Source organism: Alligator sinensis, unplaced genomic scaffold (genome assembly GCF_000455745.1).
Source record: "Alligator sinensis unplaced genomic scaffold, ASM45574v1 scaffold865_1, whole genome shotgun sequence".
Classification (NCBI taxonomy): domain Eukaryota; kingdom Metazoa; phylum Chordata; order Crocodylia; family Alligatoridae; genus Alligator; species Alligator sinensis.
The window spans coordinates 1,083,915-1,099,335 of record NW_005842146.1 but is presented as its reverse complement, the minus strand read 5'-3'; the positions used below and the strand labels follow the sequence as shown (position 1 = coordinate 1,099,335).

The 15,421-nt window shown below is 43.0% G+C and overlaps 1 protein-coding gene across 1 annotated transcript in view; it reads right to left on the bottom strand.

Annotated features, from left to right (window-relative positions):
- The window catches only part of NRG3 (neuregulin 3), a gene marked incomplete at its 5' end in the record, with an annotated part of 1,100,334 nt that overhangs the window by 27,098 nt on the left and 1,057,815 nt on the right, over positions 1–15,421 (bottom strand). Inside the window, 2 exons of the mRNA XM_006025422.1 lie at positions 3,484–3,486; positions 6,617–6,744. Coding sequence (XP_006025484.1) covers positions 3,484–3,486; positions 6,617–6,744 — 131 coding nt within the window. The remainder of the gene's footprint in view (positions 1–3,483; positions 3,487–6,616; positions 6,745–15,421) is intronic.

Below are 15,421 nucleotides of genomic sequence, written 5' to 3'. Positions count from 1 at the left end.
TTCCCTATCAGTTTCCCCTCTTTAGGAGCAGGGTACCTCAGTGCTCTGTGACACATACCTATAGGCTGGGGAACTCCCTTCTCAAAAGCACAGTGGCAGAAAGAGATCTTGGAGTCATTATCGATTCCAAAATGAACATGGGCTGTCAATGTGAGGATGCAGTCAGTAAGGCCAACATCCATCCACAGATGCATCACAAGCAGGGCCAAGGAGGTGATCCTCCCCCTCTATGACACTGGTTAGGCCACAGTTGGAATATTGCATTCAGTTTTGGGTGCCGCATTTTAGGAGAGATGTGGGCAGCATCGAGAGGGTCCAGAGGAGGGCCACTCATATGATCAGGGGACAGCAGGGTACAGCCTATGAGAAGAGGCTACAGGACCTGAACCTGTTCAGTCTTCACAACAGAAGGCTGAGAGGGGTCTTGGTGGCCATCTACAAACTTACCAGGGGGGACCAGCAGGGAATGGGAGAGACCCTGTTCACCCGTGCACCTCCCGGAGTAACAGGGAATACCGGCCATAAGTTGTTTGAGAGTAGGTTCAGGCTGGACATTAGAAGACACTATTTCACAGTCAGGGCAGCTAAGATCTGGAACCAACTTCCAAGGGAAGTGGTTCTGGCTTCTACCTTGGGGGTCTTTAAGAGGAGGTTTGACAGTTACCTAGCTGGGGTCATATGAGCCCAGCGTACTCTCCTGCCCAGGGCAGGGGGTCAGACTTGATGATCTACTTATGTCCCTTCTGATCCTACATCTATGAATCTATGATTTAGAGACAGTGTTGAAAGATAGAGAAAAACCATGCTATCTGATGTCTGAGGGGGAGCACAGTGCCTGCAGAAGCATGTGGGTTGTGGGAAGGGTTCTCTTCTCAGGGCTTTGTAGACTCCCTACCCCTAAGCCATATGCTGGTGCTGAGTCCTGTCAACTGTTAATAATGCTTCTGGGTTCTTTGGGGGTCTGTGCCAGGACAGAGGGAGTGGGGTGACAGGGGTAAGGCTGGGAGGTGGGCAGCCTGTTAGTGGGTGTGGTCAGTTCATCAGGGTATGAGGGCTGCATGATATAAAACCATTGCTGTAGTCAAACAGAGTTGCCAACCTAAGATGATATTTTTTTACTGCAAACTTTTTTACTTTTTTACTATGTTTGCCGTTATGTCACTAAATATGTACCACACCTTTCTAAATGGGGCATGGCAGCAGGGCAGAACCTGGCAGAAGGATTACATTTACATTATGTAAAGCATGTTATCACTTTTTCCCTTTCATAAATATCCACTATATTTGTTCTTCTCCAGTCAGTCCTGACTCGGTTGATTGTTAAACATACTTGCAACCTGGCCTGTAATTTCATGCACCAGTTCATTCAGAATTCAGAGATGGAGATTATTCAGGGATATTATCCCAAACTTGAATGCATTCAGGTCCTTAAGTTTCGCTTTCATTTTGGCTGTGGAAAAGTCCATATCTTCACACTGAATTTATCTTGCCTTTGTTCCCCTTGTAATATCATCATCCTTATTTGAAACTATGAAAAATTCTCCTTTAGTTCACATACCACAACTAAATTATCTTTAATCTCAACATGATCTACATTCCGTAGTAACCGTGTCTCTTTTTCTTGTTCTTTTTAATTACAATGCCGAAGAATCACTTTCTATTTGTTTTTAATAAAAGCTGTAATTTAGAATCTGCCAGTCATTGGAGCATGTCTCTTGTTGAAGTTCTAATTCAGCTTGGCCTTTGGCAATTTTTGCTTTATGCCTACAAGTCTTGACCTCCAAAAGAGCTTTCTTTGCTGACCAGTCCTTTTCTCATTCTTTGCATGTTCTGTGCTTATGCCTATTGCCCGTCTTGAGATAGCTGTTCATTTAATTAGGGCTAAATGAATCATTTCCTATAAGCTTTTTTCTATTTGCTTAAGAGAATCAGTTTCCAGATTGTTTAGGACTTTTGACTTAAAATAATTCTAGGCCTCCTCCATATAAAAGTTTCTAAATTCTTCAGTCCAGTTACCTCACAAGATAGTTTCCTTAAGCTATTAAACTTTGTTATTTTTTTTAATAAAAACCCCTAGTTACAGATGTGTTTTGTTTACCCTTCCTTTAAACTTAAACCAAATTAATTTGCAATTACTTATTAAGCCTTAAAAGAAAGAGTTTCCTCTTGTCAGAAAAATTACTATAGCCCTATTTAAAAATGAAAGAATATGGCCATTTTAGATCTTAAGAATAATTTTCTTTTTTTACTGAATGGTATGATAACTTGAAGCTAGATTCAGACCCATTATTTGGACCTTGTAGTAATATTCTCTTCAATCAATTTATATGAAAATTATTATGAATGGATTGATTAATTGAAATCAGTAGCACTAGAAGAGAAAACCACTACTCAAGATGAGTGACAAAATCAGAATCCAGCCTCACATATAGGGAAATGGTATTTTGTCTCACCTGTATAAATGAGAGCTTAATTTTTTGTAATATAACTAGAACACAGTCTGCATGAACCAGCAACGGTTTTAACATTTTATGGGGAATGTACTTGTGCTTCTCCAGTTTTGCCAGAGGGTAGAGTTGCTTCACACAGGCAAACCTATGATATAAAGTTCTAATAAGCCTGTAAGACACAAGCCTATAAAACAAATGGAATATTTTAGAAGTAGGATTTATATAGCCTTTCATCTCTACATAACTGTTCACATGTAGATTGATACCAGTAGAATACTGTTATTATCTTAAACTGTTCAGTAGCCTAAGTGAAATGAGCAGTTCTGCCATTCACATTTCTGTTGGACACACTCATAATCACTAAAAACAGAATACTATCACAAGCAGCAGCAAGTGTTTTCTACGTTGGTAGTTTTACTGTAGCACCAAAGCTTAGCCAGTTTGAGAAACTGGGAGTAGACAGCCAATGATTTCAAGAAAGTATTGGCCCTGCATAAGCTCACTTGAAAATCTCAGGGAGGAAACATTCTGAGTATGTAAGGAAACATGTCAGTGGGAGGCAGAAGGTCGTCAAAGTACAATGAGTGCTGGAAAGATATTGGCCTGCTCTGGAATGCCCAGTGGCCTGTATAGCATCCTCAGGTCTGTTCTGGATGACAAACATGTAGCTGATGACATGAACATGATGTAAAATCACTTTTGACCTATTTTCCCTTGGGTTGCACCTCCTGAAAGTGTGACAGAGAATTTTAGCTAACATCAAAATGTGGTAATTAACAATCTTTTCTATATGGTAACAACAGCATGTTCCAGAAGACAAGTGGGGAGCTTGCTATGCCTACCCAAGCTTCTGACATGCTCCAGAGTTGGAATTATATCAGCGAGTTTGCTAGGCTAATCCCCAGTGCCTGCTTTTGAGCCCCAATTCTCCAGTCAGCCTGGAACTAGGCATTAGGGAGAGCCTGGGTCAGCCTCAGAGTGTATCACCAGACTCTCGTAGAACAGATGTACTCGGCCCCATCTTCCCTGGAACCTACTGAAACATGGGAAAGTCCAGAGTTAACTGTATGCTTAAGTGTTTTGCTAACCTGTGGTCTTAGGTCTTAGTTTGGAACAGAGACCTCAAATACTTGTCCTGAAGTAACTGTTTGGACAAATATTTAGTCCTAGTAATTAAAAATGAATTTCCTAAATTCAGCATATGTGTGCTATAGAAGCAAGAGTTAATAATAATGTGTTTGCAATCTGTAAGGATTAGGATAAGAAAGAGACCAAATAAAGTCAGATGACTAATCAGTCAGCTATACCAGTGGAATTTAACCTTCTAGAGCAGTGAGCTGCGTGTTGGCAATTCAGGTGCAATGTGGGCCACTACTCCCCTCCCATAGTGGAGAGGAGAAGGAGAGAGGGAGGTGGCTGTCAACCTTAGAAGGAGAAGAGAGGGAGAGAGGGTGGGGGGAGAAGAAGAAAGGTTACCTTCAGTTGGCAGTACATGCCAAGGGGAAGCGCAGGGAGGGACAGTAAGCTGCTACAAGAGAGAAGAGTGGGAGAAAGCAAGGAGGCCTGTGGAGGGGATCCAAAGCACACCAGAAGGCAGGGAAGAGGATGCAGTGGGTTGAAATGTTTTCTGATGATTCTCCATACAATGGGCTGGATCCAGGCACTTTGGGGACCAGATCCAGGCTGCAGTGCATATGTTGAGCATCACTGAGCTAAACAGTACTTGAAACCCATGACAACTTATAAGAAGTTGCAGGATGCATAAATCAATGATGGGATTATAAATCATTGACACAGCATGTTTTATAAAACAAAGCCTTGATATATTAAATCATGAATTATAAAATTACAAAAGCAATTGTTTATAAATCCAGATAAAACCATTAATTAGTGCAAAATACATCTTTAAAGTAAGAAATATGAATATAGTATATTGGCTGAAACCCTCCAAATAAGGAACTGGAACCCATTTTTCTTTCAATAAAATCCCAGAGATGTGGGCCAAAGAATCAGTGATGGTCCCTCAAAATCTAGAACTAGAACATTTCCGGTAAGTTCTACTAAGGGTGACCTATTCAATGACTTTCCTACTGAAGAAAAAGTACATGGTCACAAATTCACATTAGATTTTTATTTAAACAACTTTTAAAAATTTGGGTAATAGTTGGAGGTTTAAAAGTTTCTGAGGATTTTATGAAGTCATTATTTATCACCTGAGTAAAATAAAATTCAGAGAGTTTGATCAATTAAAAAGACTTATAATTTTAGTGTTGGGGTGATGTAACTATGATGATCCAAGAAAAATGTGAGGCACTTTTTTTTTGTGGGAACTGTCTGTGTTTTATTGGTCCAACTGCATAGTTAGAAGGGACTTAGACAAGCTTTCAGGTATCATGTACCCTCCCTCAGGTCTCACCTACCATCTGTGTCCCTTCCAACTATTCATTTGGTCCAATAAAAGATAGAATCCACAAAAATCTTTGCTTGTAGTATAATTATATATTTTTGTATATGAAGATGAAGGCCTCTTTGAGTTAATGTACTTGGCATTTAAAGGATTAGAAAGAAGCTTTTCTTTTGACCAGAATGGTCACATCTCCATAAGTGGAAACATGCGTTTTCCCAGGGACAAACAGCAGCATCACAACATGCTGCTGCTACTTGTCCCTGCCCAGGGAATGGCCATGCAAACACAATCTGGCGCGTGGCACATTGCCCCCGATAGGGTACAGGAGGCTGGGGCTGGCACCTGGGAGACCCCAGCAGCCTTACCTGGGGTCCTTGGGGGCTGTGGAGGCTGCATCCGCTGTGATCCAGCAACACAGAGCCTGGCCAGCAACTAGACCATTGTTCCCGTCTGCCAGACTCTAGTTTCAGGCAGTGCACACTACTGCCACATGAACCACCCTGCTTTTTTTAGTCATGGTTTTTTTTTTTTACACTGGCATTTCCCAGTGTCAGCCCACTCCTCCCCTCATATTGCAAGTTATCAGTAAGGGGAATGACTGCATGTGTGGTTCATGCGGCATGTAGCATTACAGATGGGTCGCATCTGGATGCGCTCACTGAGATCAAAAACTTCCACTGGAAAAAAGTCCTAGGCATCATTTCCATATTCCAGGTATATTAACCAAATCACCTGAGCACACAATCAGATACAGTGAAATTGGTGCTCTACTGAGTGAGTTTTATATGAGACTGGCCATTCTTTTTTTCATGCGAAGTCAAAGGCTTGACAAAAGGAAATATAAGGAGGCCCAAATGTACCTTATTACCTCACAAAATGCCATTGTTTTGGAAGGTTAAGCAAATGTATCATTCAGAATACAAGAAAAATGTTGCTGACAAGTGGCTGGAATGGAAATGTCTTTTGATATATACCAAATATTATGAGTTACATTGTTCTCAGCCATTTCATTTTTAAAAATTTTAATACCAGTAGTTCCTTGTGGAAAATCAGCCATATTTTGTGACCGGATATTGCCACAACTTGATTTATACCTGGCATGAATTTGAACCCTTTTTTCCCTATCTAGAACATACAATTGTCTTAACAAAAAAAAACAAAGAAGCATTAAAAAAAATCTGATTCAAATACCATTTTTTATCCATGCTTAGAAGTAATTTCTACCCTCTAGCCTTGGAAACATTTTGTATCTAAACTTTTATAAAGCTATTTTTTTTTAAATTGCTGGTTACTACAAAGTCATAAATATACATAGAAAGTAGTCATTTTTCATTTGGAGTGCTTTTTATGTAAAGAAACAGTGAGAAAGTTTGAAAGTTTGTAACAGATTCTACCAGTAGGAGAATGAATCATTAATTTCATGAACTGCAAGACAGGAAAAAAATTGTTTTTTAATGGTTTCTGAAAGTACAGTTGTTTCATTCACTGTTCTGTGTCTACAGCTACGATGGTGTCTTCTAATACTTCCTCTAGGCATTCTAGAAAAGGTAGATTATAGGCGGTGATGATCATAAAAAAAAAAAATGTCATCAGCAAAGGAAATGTTTGGACATCTGTTTACTGAATGGGCTGGGGCTCTGTTACTACCATATAGCCTTGAATGCCTCCCCAGGCACAATGCACAATAATCTTGCATATATAGCACTAAACCAGGACATCTCTGCCTGCCAATTTTCTGGTCTGAGAGCCATTTACTTACCTATGTTGCTTGATAGGCTGGCTTCCTCTATCAGGTGACAAGGCTTCTGAGAAAGATTGAGTGCCTGAAAAACTAGACTCCATAACTTTATCCATCCCAGGTCCAGCATGCCTATTTGTCTTTGAATACTGTGGAACAGAGAATAAAAGCAATTAACACATTAAAAGCAAAATATATTAGGCATTATATGGATATCAAAAAAGAAAGGATTAGCAGTAACATTTTCTTAATATAAAAACTTTACTAAAAAGGTGGAACTAAATAATACATTCCTAATAGAAAAATGTAGTTAAAATGGTGACATGTATTTGACAGCAATTAGTTGCATTACAGTGTTAGAGGTACCTTTTGTGACAGGCTGTGGAACTGTTTGTAATATTTCTAGCTTTTACATAAGTAAATGGTGAGTTACCAGTGTTTTGAAGCAGACCTGTGACAATCTTTCCCCTGGGGAAATGGGCTATCAAACCAACAATGCATCCGCCAATGCATGTGTTGATCCACCTTCAAGTCCCAAAATCTGGAGACTTCCTTCTGTTTCTGGTGCCAAGGCAGGACTTAGAAGCCACAGTGCAAATAGTCTTAAAAAAGGAGAACCCCCAAGACACAGGGGGAAAGAGAAAGGCAGGACAAGAGAAACCTGAGAGGCATAATAAATGTTGTTTTTTTAAAGATATGACTTGGCATGTGCTCCATCTCTTTGAAGAGTTAGTCAGTCTCTAGCAGCTAAGCCAGAAAGTAGCTTTCCAAGGTGGCCACAAACCGAAATGTGCCAAAAGCCAGATATTGGAGTCCAAAGATCAAAGAGCTCACCCACTCCAGAATCTACCCCTGAGCAGGCTTCAGTAGGTACTTATTCAGGGTATAGTCATGCAGAGTATACAAACTATACGAGGCTGGAGGTCTTAAGCAAATTCTTTTCTGGGAAATTTTTGATACCTGATATCCTAAATATCAGAGAATGATGTCATATTGATAAATTTAATTAAATATCTGATTATGTGACTAATCTTGCAAGTCAGTGAAAAAACTCAGTAACCTCTCAACTGATGTTCTACACCTTGCTGGTTCCCTTGATACCTTCAGTCAAACTGAGATTTTCTTTCATTGATATATGGAAACAAAAAATGAAATACAATGGATTTATATCATTAGATAAATATAAAATGGACTCAGATCAAATCTGTGGATTCAAAGCCTCCTTTAGCAAATTCTGCTTCCAGATCTGAAATTTGTGATTCTGGACAATCTGTTTCTTCATTTACAGTCTGAAAGTAGTCGGCATGCTGTCAGCAATATTGGTACAGCCCCTATGTAAATGCTTAGCCTCATCTGAAGCCTCTGGGCTCTGTAACACAAGAACTGGATAAGAATCAGTGGAGATTCTCTTTTCATGAGATACTTGTTCTGCTTGCTTTGAGACTTGACTGGAAATTCTGCACGTATATGCTTCTCTGATCAGCAGGATAAAAATGCGGCCAAGAGCCTGAGGTAGCTGCTGCACACGGGCAATAGCAACTTCTGGTTTCTGCTGCCACTGCAATCACAAAGCTGAGATAAAAGCATTTTTTTCAGCTCCCTAGCCCCAGCAGTACCCAGGGCAATTGCCACTGTTGCCACACCCTAATCATGCCACTGTATCTGACAGTCATCTTGAAAGTGCAGACTAGGATAAATGTTAAAAAATAATTAACAGAGATGTTTTTGTTTTTGTTAAATTGTTAAAGGTCCCAGATTGGTTTGGTATGAGGGATCAGGGATGAAGGTTGAGGCAGATTCCTATTTTATCAAAGCCACTGTGCTCTCATCAGACAGTGATCCAGAGATATAAGAACTTGAACTACACTTCCACCTAGATTGTAAGAGTAGTTCAGTGGACAGAATTTTAGGTTACTTAACAATTTTCTTAAGTTAGTCTGGCTGTATCTACATGTTTTAAATTTAAACATTTGGGTTGCTACACATAATCAATATCAGCATTATCTTGCTAATAAACAAATCTTGTACAAGATATGTCATGATGACAAATTATCTCAACTGGAGTTCAGTACCTGCCTCCTTTAAACTTGCTAGAAACTCCTAATTTGTATTATTAAAAAATCTTTATGATAACAAAGGAGGTCAAGATCTAACATAAACTGTCACAAAGAAGAACTAATACCGTTTTCTCTGTCAGCGATACGTTATTACAGGGGTGGGCAATTATTTGGGCCTATAGGCCATATAGGGAGTTTTAATGAGCTGTCATGGGTGAGGTCAGCACACCGCCCGACCATGCAACAGCTCACCAAAACTCCCTAAATAGTCCCATCCTGTCTACCTGGCTGCATGTCCTGCTCATGTGGGTAGTGGACAGTCTCCCTGGAGACCCTGGGATTGTGGGGTGGTGACAGTATATGACTGGGGCCTGGGGCAGAGCCACAGTCCACTCCCTGTACACCCCTGCCTGCAGAACTGGCACCCAACTCAGAGGCATGTGAGCAGCAGATCATGGCTCTGCTCCACGTTCAGCCAAGATGGAGCAAGGAGCAACATTTGGATGTGGGATGGGTGCATGGGTGGGGCTAGGTCTGGGATCTCAGGACCCCAGCTCTGCACTGTCACCACCCCACAAGCCCAGCCTCAGCCCCATCTACCTACCTGTGTCACTCCTGGTTGCCTCTCCCTGCCCATCTGTGGCTCCAACCCAGCAGAACTGTGATCTGCTGCCCACATACTCCTGTGATGGGCACTGGCTTTGTGGGAGGGGCATTTGGGGAGCAGATCATGGCTCTGCTCTGAGCCCTGGCCCCGTACTCTCACTGCCCCGTGATCCTGGGGTCTCCATGGAGACTGGCTGGGACCCGCCTGGGAAGGGCTCATAGCCAGGCTGGGGCCACAGGCAGGTGAAGAGCTGCGTCCACAGCCAGGTCCAGGATGTTGGGGTAGTGACAGTGTGGGGCTGGGGCTGGGGCCAGGACCAGGGCAGAGCCACGATCTGCTTCCCACATGACCATGGAACCAGTACCTGTTGCAGGGGTATGCAGGAAACAGATCACAGCTATGCTCCAGCCCAAATCCCATGCTGTCACCACCCCAAGGTCTTAGACCCAGTCCTAGAAACAGTTCCCTACCTACCCACAGCCTTGTCATGCACCCTGCCCATGAGGGTCCTGCCCCTGGTGGTGGGTGCAGAGCAGGCTCATTGCGGTGCCTGGGAAGCAGGGCCATGTCTAGTGGCTATGGCATCTGGAAGAAGCACCAGTGCTGGGGCTACTAGGAAGTGAGTCTGGCTACCACACCACTCCAGCCCCACTGTGCTCTAGGGTGTGGTGGGACTGGCCATATGCACCATGGCTTGTGCTGTCCCCTGTGCCTGGACTGGCTAGGACCAAGGGACCTGCCACAGACCAGACAAAATCCCTCAGCAGGCCAGATCTGGCCCATATGCCATATTTTGCCCACACCTGCTCTATTGCCTAACATCCAATGATCCTCTGATTAGCATTCTAAACAAAAAACATCCCCTCTTTCTTAGTTAAGGTTCACCACATTTCCCATAATCTTCTCTTCAACCATATTAGAAAAGCAAGACAGGAACCTGAGAAGAGTTGGTTACTACATCTGCTTTTGATCCCTCTGGCTAATATTTGTGTTTAAAAAAAAAAAATCATTTTCACATTTCCTTCCCCAGTGTTCTTCTTCCGCCTTTTAGCCAGGTGAAAGATCTGCACAAACAACAGGGCAAAAAAACCCTGCTAAATGACTGCCAAGAAGAAAAAGCCAATGGAACTGACAATATGCAAAATGTTTGTCAAATGCACAAAATAAACATGTTGAAAAAAATTGACAAAAAGTATTATGCTCTTATCTGTTTCAGTTATAATGATCTTAGTTGTCACTTGTGACAATTGCAGTTGAAACATTTTCAGGCAGAAGTGCCTGTGAAAGTTTTAAACTTTAATGGTTACTCTGCCAGCTGCAAACATGAAGTTCTCTTTGATTTCTGACCTAAATAAATCAATTTGAGCAATGCAAAGAATGGACCATTAATGCGAGAAAGTTATTCCCATCTTTTCTTGTGTTTGTACAATAAATTAAATTGAAGTTTTAAATGGCCCATAAGACCATGAGCCAGAAGTGAACCATAAAGAACAATTAGAGCTATCTTCTGCCTTCTGTTGAACTGGGGCTCAAGGTGGGCATGGGTGGGATAGGGGATGCTATAAAGACTCTCTCTCCACATTACATCTGCATGATATCTTCAAAATTGCCAAGGACAGGGCTTGGCAACTTACAGCCTGCAGGCCAGCTCACAAAGATGTCTCATCCTGCACAAGGAATTAGTGTATGGAACTGCACCATGCCACCCATCCCCTCCACAATGTCCTCCTTCACTGCAGACCTAGCTGCTCTGTCAGGTCTGAAGTTATCTTTGCTGAAGATAATTTAGGTATCTGGCAGTTGGCTTCTTAGAGGTGGTGGAGGAAAGAACAGAGATTTGCAGCCTGCAGTAATAGCTGGTTTTGAGCTCTGACTTGTGCTGACAAAAGTTTGCCAATCATGCCTAACAAGGCTGGCTAATGTACTAGGCCTGATATCAATTTCCCAGAAACACATGGTGTGCAGGGTTGGGTTTTTTGTTTTTTTGTTGTGTTTTGTATTTTAATCAGAGTTTCATTTTTTTTTATCATTCAATTTATAGGTTAACCATGATTGTGGTGTAAATGTTCAAAGTAATGAATAAAAACATTTTTAGGTCCTAATCCTAGGCCCTTTGGCTGGCTATATATGTGCTTGGGGTGGGGGGAGGATTTTAATTAAAGTGGTTACCAGACATCTAGTCTAATTAAAACAGCTCATACTCATGTGTATTAAGCCCCTGCACATTTCAAAATAGCAATGGGACACTTTATCTAAAGCTCATTCAGTGAGCTTTAATTAAAACACATCATGTTTCATGATAAAGCACTCCTGAGGCCATTTTGAAATGCAGGGGGGCTTAATACACATGATGGTAAGGTGACGCTGGAGCAGACTTGATTAATATTCTGCCCCTCCCCTAGATGCTGGAGCAGACTTGATTAATAATATTCTGCCCCTCCCCTAGACATATTAATTAAATCTAAGGAGGCAGCTTGATATGGGAAGCTGCCCTGGGAAATGAGAAATGTGCATTTTATTCCTCTCTCTCACTCACATTTGTGTGACTGTAGGCCTATCATTTAACCTCTCTGTGCCTCAGTTTCTCCATCTGGAAAATGAGAATGATGATACCATACCCATCTTCAAGTTCTATGGCTGAAACATGATATGAAAGACAAACCTTGTCATTGTAGGTTACATGAAGAAGCAGGGACCTAGTGTGCTTTTTTTTTGTTACCATTTAAAAACACAAGAAGTAGCCAGCCAAATTTGTCCTTTGAAGATAAAGGGAGTGCAATTTGTAGTCCCCTACTTTTGTGAAGTAGCAATGTCATAAGGGATGGCCAGAATTCCAGTGACAGTGGTCTCATTGATTACACATATCCAGGGACATATAGAATCAAGGTTTCCCTCATTTGGGTTGGCCATTTTGGATGTCCTAAGAAAATACTCTTACACCAATTCAATTTGTAGTAACAGATTGTCACAGAAATGAAAGTTGCCTTTTGCAGCCTTATAGTGACTGAGCCTATGGAGGTGGCAATGGACCATTACTTTAGCTCCTATTTGACAAAGTATAAATACCAACATCTCTGTGAAGGTACTTGTAATACAAGTTAGAAGTCAAAGATCATCAAGTGATTTCTGTTTTCATTTATGTTATTAGGTAGGTTGAGGTTGATTAGAAACTATTTCTAAGGGTAATCCAAAAGTCAGAACATCTGCTTTCTTTCCCAGCCACACAATCAGAACTACTTACAATATTCATTTCCTTCCTATTATTCATCATTCATGGCCAAATGAAGTCATTCAGTTCTGTGGTTACCATTCACCAAGATTTCAATCACAACATCTTCCTTTGTATCTGTAGCACCTGATACTCCATTGTGGTCTCCTATCCAAATGCTAACCAGACTCAGGACTGTTTGGCTTTCAAGAGCCACTCAGAGATAATTACACCAAGGCCAGGTACAGACATTACATATAAACTGGTGGAAGTGATCAGAAATCAGTCTATATCTGTAACACAACAGAAGTTTGAAGCACATAGGCTAATTTAAAAATGGCAAAACCTGGTCTAAAATAGACCTAGATTGATGACTCATGGTACTATGGTGACCCACTCTGGGGCTCTCCTGGAAGGAGGTTGGGGATGTGTGCCCAGCAGCCAATCAGCAGTGGCCTGGCTGCTCTATAAAAGGAAGGATCAGGCCTCTCAGAGCTCTGACCTACTGTATGCAGGTGGTGGCAGTGGGTGCCTGGCATGATTCCTGCAATCATGATTCCTGCAATCATACCAGGTGCCTGCTTCTGGGCACCTGATACCTGCCAGAGTTCTGAGGAGCCTGATACTTCCTTCTGTGGAGTGGCCGGGCCACCCCTGATAAGCTACTGGGCACACAACCCCAACCCCCTTCCAGGAGAGCCCCAGAACAGGTCACCATGGCACATCAGGCAGCCTGCCTGTTGGTGGCAGGGGAGGGCATGCCATGGCAACTCACTCTGGGGCTGTCCTGGAAGGGAGCTGAAAGGAGTTCTACTGTCAGCATCACTCCCCTTCCCCTGCTGCTCATCCAACACAGCTACTGACAACTCATCAGTGGCTATGAAAGGGTTAAATCTGTAGCTGTTTTGGCTCTGAAGCAGAGGAGGAGTGATGCTGACTACAGGACTCTGCCTCTGCTGAGGTTCAGCCGTAACTGAGCCAATACTGAGCACAGCTACCTGCTGCCATTCCAGTGTTCCCCTGCCTTCATCCTAGCATGGAAATTAGTTGTCTAAAGATGTGCACCCCTCAATGTTGTTGGTTATGGGTGGATCTAAGATTTTAAAAACCAGGAGTGCAGATGGTATGATGCATATCAAATAATACAATGAATATTTTTTCTCCAGTTAGAAAGAAACTAGGAGCTTTTTTAATATATGAGGACCCTGTGGCTCTATCATTCTGGTTAACATCCAAGCAAAAACAAATAATTGATTGTTTTTGTGGGGGAGGGGTCCTGACTTCTCAGGTTGGGCAGGCACTTGGTTTCAGAGGAGTACAACTGTTGCCCCAGCCTGGCCAGGGACATGAATCTTAACACACAGGTCCCCCAGATGCTCCACCATGGTTGCAAAGGGCCCCAAAACTATTACCTGTCCCCAGGTGCCCCTTATTACCCTTTATGCATTGCCTCTGCCACCTCAGATGCCTCCTGGCTCTACTTTGTCCCTTGTTATCCCACATTTTCCCCATGTTCACCCTCAAAACCATCCCTCTCATGCCCGACTGGTCCTACCCTGCTCCCATGAACCCGCTGAACCCTGTACAGACTCATCCCCATCACATCCCATCCCCCCCATGCTCCACCGAGCCCTCCCATGCCCTCTGAGCACCCATATCTCCCTACAGCCCCATATGCCTCCTACATCCCCCTCACCCAAAATACTTCTTGCTCCTAATCCCCTTCAGACTGATTTCTGTCCCATAGTCCCCACCACACTCTTCAGTCCCAAACCCCATCTTCCCCTCATTCCACACCCTCATAATAGCCCACCTGCCTTCACCTCACACCCTTCTTCTCCATGGAACCGCCTCCTCCCAAAAGCCTTTTAGTGCCCAATAACATCCAGCCCCTCATTACTCTCAGGAGGACATTCCCATCAAAATCCCTGTCAAATGGTTCAGCAAGACATTCATAACCTCGGACTATGGGGAAGAAGGTGGACAGGGCTATAAACATACCTCCTTCCCATGGCCCCTTTTCCCCACAGCATGCCCATAGGTGGCTTCCACCCTCAGCATACAGAAATAAACAGTTGGTGGCAGAGGAGGACTCACTTCAACCAATTCCAGTGCCCCTACCTGGGAATACCAACCCCTCTGTGTTCATACATAACTGACTTTATGCCACCCTAGTTGAGCCACTGATTTAGCTCCCCACAGATGCTGTCATCTGCTTCAATGAATAACCCAGGAAAGGGTCAAAAGAGTCACTGTAGTAACTTATCTCTTTTTCTCACTTTTGCAACTCCCTCCTGTCTCTGACCACTGGATCATAGCTATCTTACAGCTAGGCTTGCCTTCACCCTAGCCCCTCCCCTCCCCATCTCTGATTTGTTATGGGTTTGAACCCCTAGAAGCAAAGCCACACAGTACAGGTTCCTTGGTAATGTCATACCTTTACTGGACAGCATGGGGGTGAGCATGGGAACATCATGAGGATTATTGTATAAGGAAGATTAGTTTGATTAGTGGATGATCAAGTGTTGTTAGTACCTGCAGCAGCATTTCCCAACCTTTTCCACCATACAGCACACATACCTGGCCTTCTCCGCCCCACCTCACACCAGCTGAAGGCAGAGCGGGAGTGGGGGGAGGGGGTGGCGAGCAGCCAAACACCAAGTGGGGGTGTTAGATATCAGCACGGGGCCAGCCGCAGGGCAGTGGTAGCATCACTGCCTGTAGCCAGCCCCCAGGAGCCATGCCCCACCCCCCAAGATTCCTCAGTTCACCTGGACATGGCCGATGGCACACCAACCATGGGAAACACTGATCTACAGAGTAAAGAGCAGAAATCAATAAATGAAGTCAACTAACTCCCTAAGCCCACCTGACTAGAAATGCAGCCGTCCCTCTGAGCAGTTTGTTTTAAATGTTGAGTGGAGCAGGAATCAAGAGAGCTGTGACTACACCCC